Here is a 12,749-nt window from a genome sequence, read left to right as displayed (position 1 = left end):
GAGAAATCAAACGATTACTTTATTTGAGATAATTGTAATTTTTTTACGAAACGAATTAGTAAGGCTCAGATATTCACAAAGTATGTGATACATCAAAATTAGTAAATTACATTATAAACAATCAAAAATAACAGTAAGACATGACATGCACCTGTGCAAAACATGCACATGAGTTAAATGCAAATGATCAGCTCGAACAATAGCAAGATTAACTTCGGTTATGGTTACTTTGAAATCTAAGTAAAAATCTTACCGAAGTAGTCATACAAAAGCTAAAGATGCCACAATTTACTCAATACGCCTAAAATATAAAGGGCTCTTAAAGAAGCTATATATTGTTCAAAATATCAACGATTTAAATGTTACCTCAAATGCAAAACTTTTGAACCTGAAATGCCATTTGAACGTAAGAATATACGTACAGACCGCCCTGTACATGTACATGATACGTTTCGACATCTTCAATATGTCTCTATCTCTGATCTAAAAATAGTACTAACAGTACGAGTGTTCGTATATAAGCGATGAACATGAATGTATTATAAACATAATAACAATTTTTCACCCAGATTTAATCTAAAAGCTAACCAATCGTAAACGAAATTCAAGAAACAATCTTTGTATTGATCTGCCAGCAGTGTAAAATATCACAATAAAAATGTTGTTATATCGACATTCCTAACACTCCTCACATTCCTCCCTCACAAACAGTTTCACTCCAGCTGGTTAAGAGCAGTAAGTTGACGCAACACCTTGTTTTGACTTGTCTCCCTTATCTCCCCCGCAAGGAACATTTCGTCCACTACCGTGTAAACTTTATAGAAGTTGAACACCAAGTCCAGCTCACATACGTTGTGGAAGTATTCATTCAGAACCTGGTTATTGGTTATTAAGCGGTCAACGGGTCAAGTTTAGTCAAGTTTAATTATAGTTAAGCAGTAAGAAAGTTTAAACCATCGTTTATTTTTATAAATTGGATGTTTCGTGAATCGCAAGACCATGTTACTGTACTATACAACTAAACTATCGATAAGGAAAATATGGAAAGATGCAGATAAGTTTATTTATGTTTCAGAAACTAACCTCAACAAAATTATGAATAGCTTCTAGGCACATCAGGTTATTCTCTTCAACGTCGACACACATACAAAAGTAAAGACCAGCATATCTTCTATAAACTATCTTGTAGTTTCTGAACTCTACAAAATTGGTATGTTTTGCGTCTCGGACTGTTACGCATGCATGAACCTGTAAAGATAATAAATATTAAAAGGTAAATTTTTTATTAAATACTTTTCAAACTTTACAGAGTACAGCAATTATAACGTATAAAATAAACTCGAATAAATTATTGCCCCCGTCTGGAAAATCTGACGGGAGACCTAACACGGTACTGCACAGTAAAATGTGCCTGCAATCACATGGCCCCGATGTATGATACAAAAATGTGAAACAAAATTGTGACAAAATAAATGTGTGGTGAAGAATGTGAAACAGTTCAAATTTCTTCAGACAAGGCTGATACACTGTTCTTATCAGAGCTGACAATCTTATTGTTCCTTATGAAATGAACACTGTTGGGCTCTGCTTTCCTTTTCTCTTTCAATTCCTCCCAGAGCTTCTTGAAAGCTCTTCTTTCTTCCACTGATCTGTCCGGGCAAATGTAGATACTTTTATAGCCCTCTTTTGTGCGTAGAAGTTAAGCTTTTCTCATCACCTGAGCAACCATATCAGAGCTATTCAGAGATAGCTTAGTAGGTCGTGATGTGTCGGCTCTCTTCAGACCAACTCTACAAAGGCAGGAACCGATAGTGCCCATTTTCCCACGGTTTGTCACATTTTGTCAATCTTGTTGTATACTGTCATATATTGTCATATATTGTCGTATATTGTCGTATATTGTCGTATATTGTCGTATATTGTCGTATATTTTCATATATTGTCAAATATTGTCACATCTTGTCATGTATTGTCGTGTATTGTCATATAATATCAAATATTGTCATATATTGGCACATATTGTCACATCTTGTCGTAAAATTGTCATGACATTGGGCACTCTCGGTTCCTGCCCCTACAACAGTCACGTAATGAAGGTTTCTCGTTTATCTCATCAAGAACTTCAGCAACTTTGTTTTTAACGTCTCACCGCCGGATTCACTTATTCCATAGATTACGACGTTTCTGCTCCTTTTGTCCTTTTCAGCTATTGTCTTAACTGCAGTACAGATCTTCTTTGGCGTAATAGCAGCAGCACAAGTCTTCTTCAGGTCAGAAGAAAAAAAACACTTATAAAATTAATTTGTTATTATTATTATGTAGCATAAAAAGATTGAGTTTACACATTCGCGAAATTATCCAAATTAGTGAATATAACTTGGATTTACCTCTTCAATAAGTTTTTGTTTCTCCTCGTCATCAAAACTCATGTACCATTTTGCTAACCTGGTCTTCCCTGCCCTGTTCTGGATCAACATAAACCTGATCATCCTAAAGGTAAAAAGATTTTAGGAAGTTTTGTAGGAAGATTGTTTGAAGTTTTGTAAGAAATTTTGCAACATTAATCTGTATATTATGTCCCAAACGTATTTCCTATTTCCTATCAAACATATGAACGGGACAAAATCCCCATCATCGAGTTTAACAAGTTTCTTTTCCAAATATTTTTTGTCAGGGAAATGTCTAATTGTCAATATATTGACAATTAACCAGTGAATCAACAACAAGTACAATTGCCTTTCAAAAGTGGGTCCGAGCGTACTCACTTTTGAAAGGCAAATAAAATGTCTAATTGTCAAAGAGGTCACAAAAATTGAGCAGCTGGTTAATGTTTTCTTAATCAGCCTACAAAGGAAAGTTGACTGACAACAGTCTCAAATTAACACACTTGTGCAAAGTGGCTTAGCTGGTTCACAAGACTTTATCAGTATGGGTGTGGCCCTCTTATATAATGACAGATTATTGTCCTTGTAAGGGGATCTTGAAGCAGGTGCCTTGATCACAAATAAACTTGGCATGTAACACTTATTGACAATAAATATAGTTGTTTTTATTAACAGCGTCATTTCAGTTTTTACCAAAGTTATCATCTCATTATTGCTTTGATAAAGAAATGATGAATGAAGATTGCTAAAGTAACAATTGATGACGTCAATTTAATAAATCTTGAAGCAGGTGCCTTGATCACAAGTGAACTTGACATGTAACACTTATTGACAATAAATATAGTTGTTTTTATTAACAGCGTCAATTCCAGTTTTTCCTACTTTCAATTTGCCAGCTGAAGAAGAAACTATGTTTGGAATCCTATCCCTCCTCCTTATTGCATCAAGTATAGCATTGGCTCAATCAAAAGATCTTACAAACCTCCCCGTCTGGCCGAAACAGTTCAAATGGTGGTCTGCTGGAATTCCTGCAGGATACCGATGCACCCAGAGTATTGAAACAGCAGACCCCCACACCTGGGGAGACAACTACTTTTGTTGGGAGGCTAGCTCAACAGATCCAGAGATACGTTGGAGTAGTGCTGGTGCTATTGCTGGGATGAGATGCACACAGATCACTGAAATAGCTGACCCTCATACTTGGCAGGACAACTACTTGTGTGTGCCACACTGGTCACAATACCACTTTAGTTGGTCCAGTGCAGGCCCAATCCAAGGAAAGGGCTGCGTACAGTGGCTGGAGCCAGCAGATCCTGACACCTGGGCAGACAACTTCCTTTGTGCTGATGCAGGAACAGGTCCAATGTGGTGATACCATTGAAAACTTGATCTTACACATAAATAATGGAAAGAAAATTGTTGATTTAGCTAGATTAAGAATTCTCCAATTTGTTTGTTTCTCTTGTCCAACATACTACTTTATTGATAATGTGGAAAAATTGATTTCAAGTAAGTTAATAATAATCCGATCATATGAAACTAACAATCCTGGTTTTGGATAAATGTTGCTGGTCATGGTGGTTTCACTAAACTTGAAATTTTTGCAGCAGTTATGTGTTTCAAAATTTCCCACATTCAAACGACAATTTGGCGCCCATCTAAGATGACACGCTCTTATAATGGGTCTTACAGATTTGTAAATAGAGATAGACAGTAGACACACCCAAATCAAGCAAGAGAGGAAAAAGCCTTGAGCTTGCTCTTTGGCCTTAACACTACCACTGAAGGATCTCAACTATGTTCTGAACCAACAATATTTGGTGTGGGTGCTTGTTTAGTTTTATTCAAACAATATATACAGGGTGGGCCAAAAGTCAGTACCCATACGTTGGCCTTTATAGTTCAGTCACAGAGTGCCCGATTGAAATAATTCTTTCTGGTATAACTTGGTACCACCACTGGTTCGAGGAATTTGTCAACTCCAAAAATATTCGTGTTCATTTTTTTCAAATGAAGTTTCATTTTTGCATTTATTTGATCATTTGGATAGTCAGATCGAGCTAAATTTCATTGAATTGAGTTTGGCCATTTGAATTACGTTTGTCTTGAAAAAATTAGAGTTATAGCTTCTCAGATGACTGAGATACGAAGCATAACGAGTTTATTCATTACGTGTGATCAGGTGATTGGCTTACCTAATCACGTGATAAGGTGACCCCGTTAACTTAGCCTGAAGATGGCGTTGACGCCGAAAATTTGCCCGTACTCCTAACTTCCTTGTTTCACTTGTCCTTGTCTCTTCCAACCGGATAATATCCAGATATCAGTATTTCAATCATGAGACTAATAAACAGCGAACTACTCCGTTATTTGATATTTTTTAACTACCCCGTTAAACATTAAATGGGAATCGTTAAGGCTGCCCAATTAAGGTCTCGTGTCACCGTGTCACATAATCACCCAATCAATTTTGCTAACGAGATACACAAATCCCTTGATAACTTCGTCATTTCTTCGTCTAATTTCTAATCATTTTTTCAGAACAGATGCAAAATGTAATAATCTACCATCTCAAAAAATAATTTGGCGTCCAACATGTTCAGAAAGAACAATATAGGTGTTTTAATATTGAATGGGCGTGGTCTAAAATATTCAAATTTTAGACCACGACCGAAAAAGTAGGTACTTTGATTGAAATAAATTTTCGTGCACATACAGAATGAATGGTTAATAATTTAATATATATGTAGACCAAGCTCTGTGCACGGGATGCTTCCTGGAAGAATCCAGTTCTTTTAGCGGGGCACCCTACCTAAAGCCAAATTGAGATATAATAATCATATTCCTAGGGCAATAATCAGAAATCGAATACCAATCAAATAATATGATATATAGGAGTAGTAACCATATTTACTATGCAAAATGCCCCAACCACATAGTGTAAATTTATATAAAATTCAAATTCCATATCATCATTAAACCTCAATAGTCAATATAATAGCCCAAGTAAAATTAAATAACTTCTTATATACCTTACTGTCATACTACAAATTAATTAAACATTTGAAATCTGTTAACCAGAGAATAAATTTCTAAACCTAATGCAAGTGAAATAATTTAGATGCAATAATGAATGCCTAATGTGAGTATCATCTGTCAATGTCCTTGTAAAACAGTCTGTACAAGAGATATGAGTAACTAATATAGAAGAAAAAAACAGGAAGTTGTCGTCTGTTGAAAAATAAATAAAATATCTAGAATATAGATTAGAATATAAAATAACATTCAGTCAATGTGTCGTCAATAAACTGTACAATTATCAAATGTTAAAACTGGGTGATACAGTCACCAAAAATAAATACTAAGTATAATAAGTTAATAAATTAAATGTGGTCTATAAAACTACCACTAGGTATAATAGGTCAATAAATTAAAAGTGGTTTATAAAACTACCACTGTGCGAACCCCTTCTCCAGTTAAAACATGTCAGTCATGTGAAAAATCAATCAGAATGGTAAGGTGGTAAAAGTACAGTATGCCATCTGCAAAGCAACAACTCTCAAATATAAAAGACGGCGGAAGTACTGACTTTTGGCCCACCCTGAACATTCAAAATCAAGTCATGCAATTGGCAGAGCAAAATTAAATCGAGTGTTGCAATTTACGGAGCACAATACATAGATAACGGAAATGGTCCATTGTTACCAATATTTTTGAACTTTCAACTACAAAATGTATGCACAACATTTTCAAAACACATGATTTACTCCATCATAGAGCCAGGGGCAGGGATGAGGTTGTATGAGACTTCTGATAGACAGTGGCGTAACGAAGGGCCCCGCTGACCCCGCTGTGCGAAGGGCGCCATCTTAGGGGGCGCACACAAAATCGTCGTTTGAATGTGGGACGATTTAAAAAAACTTAACTGAGGTACTAGCAAAACTGCATGTTTTGCTATAGAAACACACATTTTTAGAGATTTTACCGGCGTGTCCTCTTAAATCACCCAATTTGTTCAATTTTAGGGAGAAGCACCAAAAGAGGGGGGGGGCGCCAACAGGGGGGCGCATTTTTGGCAGGGGGCGCCAATAGGCAACGTTACGCCACTGCTGATAGAGGGGTCTTATGTTTGTTGTCCAATGTCCAACTTCTTTCCTCTGTACCCACATAGAGCAATAAGTGTTGTTGATCTTAGCATTGCAAATCTTATCCTCGTTCTTACATGCTTTACCACATTTGACATTACAATACCTCTCTTTCTGGCTATGAAGTCCATTGACAATTTGCTTACACTCTCTCGACATACCTCCAGATGTGAGAAATACCGTTGGGGTGAAGGTTGCCTTCTCCACATTTAAAACTTTCACTAAGTACTCATCAGTGGCATAACATTGCATGTTGCCCATAGACAGCTAGCTAGTACCTTAGTTAAGTTTTTCCAAATTGTTGATAAGACCTACACTAAACATGAAAAGAATGATTCTTTTAAAAAAGAACTTTAATCAGAGAAGGATCCTGCTGGTCTTAAAAACGTTTTGTGGAGATATAGGACCAGCCACCACTATGGTTGTGTCAGTTGATAAATGGTGGTTAGGTTTGGACCATACTGATTGAACAATTCGTGTAATGGTTGCGCTGTGCAGGGTGCAAAAGTTTTGATTTAAATTTAGTTATGTTATGATTTATTAAATGCACTTTGAGCTTTGTACACAATATGTAATTATTTCATAAATGGTTTGCTAAGCCACTTTATCACACAGCCTTGCAAATTGCACTTGCTTTAACGGGTGCTACTCGTAAAATATTTGTCCAACTCGGCGCGCGTCCTGGTAGGTTGTAAACCTACAACACTTAACGGGTGATACTCGTAAAATATCTGTTCCATATATATATACCGTCGACGAGTCCAACTCGGCACGCGTCCTGGTAGGTTGTAAACCTACAACTACAACACTTGCTAACCAGTGAAAGTATAGTCTTGCGCGCGCGCCGCGTCGGAATATCTGACAGGTCGCTACGCTGTTAGAATCATAATGAATAATCACTGTACACTCGACTATCACCGATCACGTGACTTTCTTAACATCGACATTTTTAGTATATATGACTTTGACGAATTTTTTAGCGCGATGCGTTGCTGGGCCGCGCATTTAATAATGCTTATTGAAACTTTGAACTTGTAGGTTTATAACCTACCAAGACGCGCGCCGAGTTGGTCCTAATATTTGGAACAAATATGTTACGAGTATCAATATCACCCGTTAAATCGCAACCACCTGCAATTTGACGGATGTTACTCGTCTAAATTTCTTCGAAGTAGCGCGCGCCGCTTTCTTCTCGAAATGTTACGGCACGAGCTACGAAGTAGCGCGCGCCGGGCCAAATCATTAACAATGGTCAACCTGCAATCAACCACCTTCAATCAACCACCTTTAATTTAACCTTTGTTTGACCATTGTTAATGATCTGGCCCGGCGCGCGCTACTTCGTAGCACCTGCCATCGTGCCACATTTCGGGAAGAAAGCGGCGCGCGCTACTTCGAAGAAATTTATACGAATAACATCCGTCAAACCTTTGTTAGATCGGAGAGATTCGATACTGGGCCTGATCGCCGAGCTACGAAAAATTGACATCGTCAATTAACACAATTTTTAACAAAAGCATTGAATTGACGATGTCAATTCATCGCAGCTCGGCGAGGCCCAGTAGAGGATCTCGCTTGATACATGTTACGTTCGGCGGCGCGCGCTTCGCGCGCGAAAAGTGGCATGCAACGTATGTCAAGATCTCGCCGATCTAGCGAGAAGCATAATTGAGTGCGCGGCGCGGCCCAGTAACGAATTGCGCTACAACAAAAGCATATGCTGAAACTCTAACGGCCTAACCCTAACGAGAAATTAGACCAACTAGAACTTCCTCGATTTGTAGCGCGATGCACTACTGGGTCGCGCCGCGCATCAAATAATTCTTCTCGCAACCACCTCTTCGGTAGATCGGCGAGATGCACCACTGTGCCTCACCGAGCTGCGAAGGATTGACATCGTGAATCAATTCCTCGATAAACTCCTGATTGTCAAACTTGACAGATATGGATCATGGATTATTAGGTAATATAATGCATTGTATTTGTCATACATTCAACGTTGTAGACCTGCCATGCCACGCACGAATGCGCGGCTACATCGTCGATCGTGCATCGTGGCTTTCGCCACGATACTTAGTAAAACCACTATTGAAACGACAATAGAGGTCACGACGTGATACAACTACGAATAAGGGCACACCAGGTCCGTACCGGTACATTTATAATGGACAATTTCAAAGTTATTAACGCGTTATAGTTCACTTTAAAAATAATCATAATTATCCTGTATAAATAGGGGGTGCACGATAAAAATAAACTTGCTGGATGATAATTAATCACTCTACAGTCGACTGTCACGTGACAAAAACGCCGTGATTTCATTGGTTAACCTGATAACGCGCCGCAGATCTCTATAAACACAAATTATTCATCGCGCGTGCAGTAAACTCAAATTAAGTCCTAATTTGTTACCGAAATTTGGCAACTATCATCATCATGGCACAATTAAGTCGCATGCCCAGACCCCAGTAAATTGCTAATCAAATGTACGGCACTAATAATACAGTCTACACTTACAGTGTATGAATTCATGAACGAATTTATTAAGGCAGATTGGTAGAACAACGATCGTAAATGATAATTTGTATTAACAGTGGAAAGTGTTCTTAAGGGAGACTGTTGTGCAGCCATGTGATCGGGAGTTATAAAACACCGAACACGACATTAAAAACACTTTCCAACTACAAAACTTAACCACTAAACCAGCTTTGAGCACCATTTCTAGGTTATGAGACGGCTAAATGATGCGAATAATAAATCCTCAGAGCTCCCAGTACTCTACATTAAAAACACTTTCCAACTACAAAACTTAACCACAAAACCAGCTCTGAGCACTATTTCTAGGTTATGAGACGGCTAAATGATGCGAATAATAAATCCTCAGATCTCCCAGTACTCTACATTAAAAACACTTTCCAACTACAAAACTTAACCACAAAACCAGCTCTGAGCACTATTTCTAGGTTATGAGACGGCTAAATGATGCGAATAATAAATCCTCAGAGCTCCCAGTACTCTACATTAAAAACACTTTCCAACTACAAAACTTAACCACAAAACCAGCTCTGAGCACTATTTCTAGGTTATGAGACGGCTAAATGATGCGAATAATAAATCCTCAGATCTCCCAGTACTCTACATTAAAAACACTTTCCAACTACAAAACTTAACCACAAAACCAGATCTGAGCACTATTTCTAGGTTATGAGACGGCTAAATGATGCCAATTATAAATCCTCAGAGCTCCCAGTACTCTACATTAAAAACACTTTCCAACTACAAAACTTAACCACAAAACCAGATCTGAGCACTATTTCTAGGTTATGAGACGGCTAAATGATGCGAATAATAAATCCTCAGATCTCCCAGTACTCTACATTAAAAACACTTTCCAACTACAAAACTTAACCACAAAACCAGCTCTGAGCACTATTTCTAGGTTATGAGACGGCTAAATGATGCGAATAATAAATCCTCAGATCTCCCAGTACTCTACATTAAAAACACTTTCCAACTACAAAACTTAACCACAAAACCAGCTCTGAGCACTATTTCTAGGTTATGAGACGGCTAAATGATGCGAATAATAAATCCTCAGAGCTCCCAGTACTCTACATTAAAAACACTTTCCAACTACAAAACTTAACCACAAAACCAGCTCTGAGCACTATTTCTAGGTTATGAGACGGCTAAATGATGCGAATAATAAATCCTCAGAGCTCCCAGATACTCATGATATTGTATATCAATCAAATTGCAACTCTTAAGTTAACTTGTTGTTTAATTGTATTACTGAGTCATAAATGAACACTTGTAGTACGTACCTATATGGCGGTTGATCTGCAACTTGTCCCATGCTGATGAACCTGATAATTAAAATATTTGTTGTAAATATCTATAATATTCACACTAGATTCTAGACGGCAAAGTTCGAATTGCAGTCGGAACTGCAGAGTGGAGACGTACATTTTGTTAATTTACTAAAGTAACTGGTAAAAACACTTCTATGGAAATAAAACCAGGTTATATAATAAATTTATAGTCTATTAAACTACATCGATAATAGTATATTATATGGATAACAATAATAATAATATCAGTTTCGGCTGCTCAGGTCAAAATCCGAAAACCTATCATTTTATGCAGCCTAGATTTAATGATTCAAATAAGAAGCGCAGTGTTTCTAAAGTAAGACCGTAGACTTTTACAATAGCTGGATCAGCTATGGCTTAAGGAAAAACAATATATGCTCTTCGCATAAAAAAAACACAATTAAAACGAATGCAAAATTTGTGATTCTACTTCTAGGATGACATATCAAAAATATTTTTAAATAGGACTCAAGCAATCAGGCGTAATCTAAACTAGTTTATTGATACTTGGCTTTGCTTTATATTAAAATCTCAGCATTTTGATCCAGCGAAAAATTCTATTTGTACCTCGACTCATATGTCATACGAAACAGTACACTAGAAAATACGGCTCAACAATTTTAACTTCTGAAGGCGGCTCTGTATCATTCTACATTCTGATTTCTGACAACAGTCCTTCTATGCTATGTCAACAATTTAAAAACCTATTCATTCAACTTATAGGATTTCAAGGTATTACACAAGTGGCAATGATGAATCATGGATGATAATTGATTATTGACGAAAACTCGACAAGCAAGTTTGAAACCCAAAGTAAGAAATCGGGATCAAATATGATTGACACGTAACGCGCGCGTATAACATGTGCTTATCCAATGCGAAACTAAAAGTGGTGAAAATGGAAGAATCGACTGTAGAGTGATTTAGCGCGACCGAAACTGGATGCTCGGATTTTAAAAATTTTTGTACCACTGTTTTCTAGAGACTATGAGAATTTTCACAATACCAAATTTGTCATACCTTTTTGGAAAGATCAGTGAGTTTCGTCTAGGTGCCATATTTGATGGTGCGCGGCTTTTGGAGCAAAAGTAGCTGTAAAAGTCGCGTAATTTGACCAAATTCGTCCAAATTTGACCATTTTTGTCGTGTTATTCGGATTTATCTTCAGTTCCTTAGATGAGATCATTCTGGAAATTGGCGACGACCTTCCAATAGGGCTTTCACAACTGTCCGAAAAATTTGGTGGATATCGGAGTTGATATAGTGATCAAAATGGGGCAAAATACGCTGCTTTTAGCTGTAACATAATGTCTGATGGTTGGATATGCTTTAAATTTTTCGGACACTTTCCTTGTAAGTCTATGAGTAAGTTTACCAATTTTTGTTGCAATTGGAGGTCGGGAAGGATACTCAATATCTATTTGTTTGAAGAAAATTGTGCTGGCCGAAATTAGCGCTAAAAAACCATCCTACAGTCGGCACGCGCGGCTCACTGTCGATGGCGCACTACCTAGTATAAACAATAAACTGTTGCAGTAGAGGATTCTGTACTCGCGTTGTGAGCATGGTTAAGTCATGCTGTGTGCATCTTCGCCTTGTGTAACCTCATCACTCATAGTGATCACTCTAGGCTTCTCTCGTCGTTATAGCACCATTGACATACGTTGCATGCCACTTTTCGCGCGCGAAGCGCGCGCCGCCGAAGGCGGAATCACGTCAATTAAGTATCACATAATATCTCTGATATTTGTGATACGTAACATGTATCAATAGCACCACAAAACTTAGAATCAGCGCCCATGATCTCCATATTGAAAAAGGCAGATACTCCAACACACCCCGTGAGCAAAGACTATGTGCATGGTGTCAATCAAGTATGGGCGTTGAGACAATCGAAGACGAGTCACATGTTCTTTACATATGTGACTTGTATTCAAAACAGAGGTCGAAATTAGTCAAAAATCTCTCTCAAATGCCACTCATTGAAATAAGCACTGAAATCACCGACTCAAGCAAGATCAATGAAACAAATCTCAAAGTCCATCTTATGGAAATTTTGTCTCCTAACTCAACTGTAATTCCTCAAAATCACCAGAGCCTCCATATTCACTGCCACCGTTCACTTAATATTCAACCAAACACCCCACAGTATATTCAATTTCAAGAAAGGCGCTCCTATGCTGTCAATTGTGTGTGCACTTATTTCCTTCGCTGCTCCGAAGAGCGAAATAGCTTCACCGAAGATATGCGTCAACGTAATTCAAATGCACGAAACTTAAACAATTTTACTATCAATTTGGTGAGAACCTCGCGAATTAGTCATAATTAAAATTTAAGGATAACCCTGG

The 12,749-nt window shown here is 37.7% G+C and overlaps 3 protein-coding genes across 3 annotated transcripts in view; 2 read left to right on the top strand and 1 right to left on the bottom strand.

Annotated features, from left to right (window-relative positions):
- The window catches only part of LOC134825041 (uncharacterized), an 852,482-nt gene that overhangs the window by 369,189 nt on the left and 470,544 nt on the right, over positions 1-12,749 (top strand). The window lies entirely within an intron of this gene.
- Positions 1-12,749, top strand: part of LOC134825090 (uncharacterized) — a 55,658-nt gene that overhangs the window by 13,048 nt on the left and 29,861 nt on the right. The window lies entirely within an intron of this gene.
- Positions 75-2,489, bottom strand: LOC134813790 (AP-2 complex subunit sigma). The gene is made up of 3 exons (XM_063821674.1): positions 2,388-2,489; positions 1,084-1,248; positions 75-875 (listed from the first exon to the last, which is right to left on the bottom strand). The coding sequence occupies exons 1-3, from the start codon at positions 2,487-2,489 to the stop codon at positions 714-716; spliced, it is 429 nt and encodes a 142-aa protein (XP_063677744.1). The 3' UTR covers positions 75-713.

The sequence above is a fragment of the Bolinopsis microptera genome, chromosome 1 (genome assembly GCF_026151205.1).
Source record: "Bolinopsis microptera isolate Bmic1 chromosome 1, MBARI_Bmic_1.0, whole genome shotgun sequence".
Taxonomy (NCBI): Eukaryota; Metazoa; Ctenophora; class Tentaculata; order Lobata; family Bolinopsidae; genus Bolinopsis; species Bolinopsis microptera.
Note: the sequence above shows the minus strand (reverse complement) of the source record. Positions and strands in the feature narration are given on the sequence as shown.

What these genes read in the sequence shown, in the direction of transcription:
- LOC134813790 (XM_063821674.1), bottom strand. Translation starts at nt 2,489, where the DNA reads ATGATCAGGTTTATGTTGATCCAGAACAGGGCAGGGAAGACCAGGTTA. An exon ending in AACAAAAACTTATTGAAGAG is followed by an intron (nt 1,249 to 2,387) that starts GTAAATCCAAGT and finishes TTATCTTTACAG; the next exon opens with GTTCATGCATGCGTAACAGT. An exon ending in CTATTCATAATTTTGTTGAG is followed by an intron (nt 876 to 1,083) that starts GTTAGTTTCTGA and finishes ACCAATAACCAG; the next exon opens with GTTCTGAATGAATACTTCCA.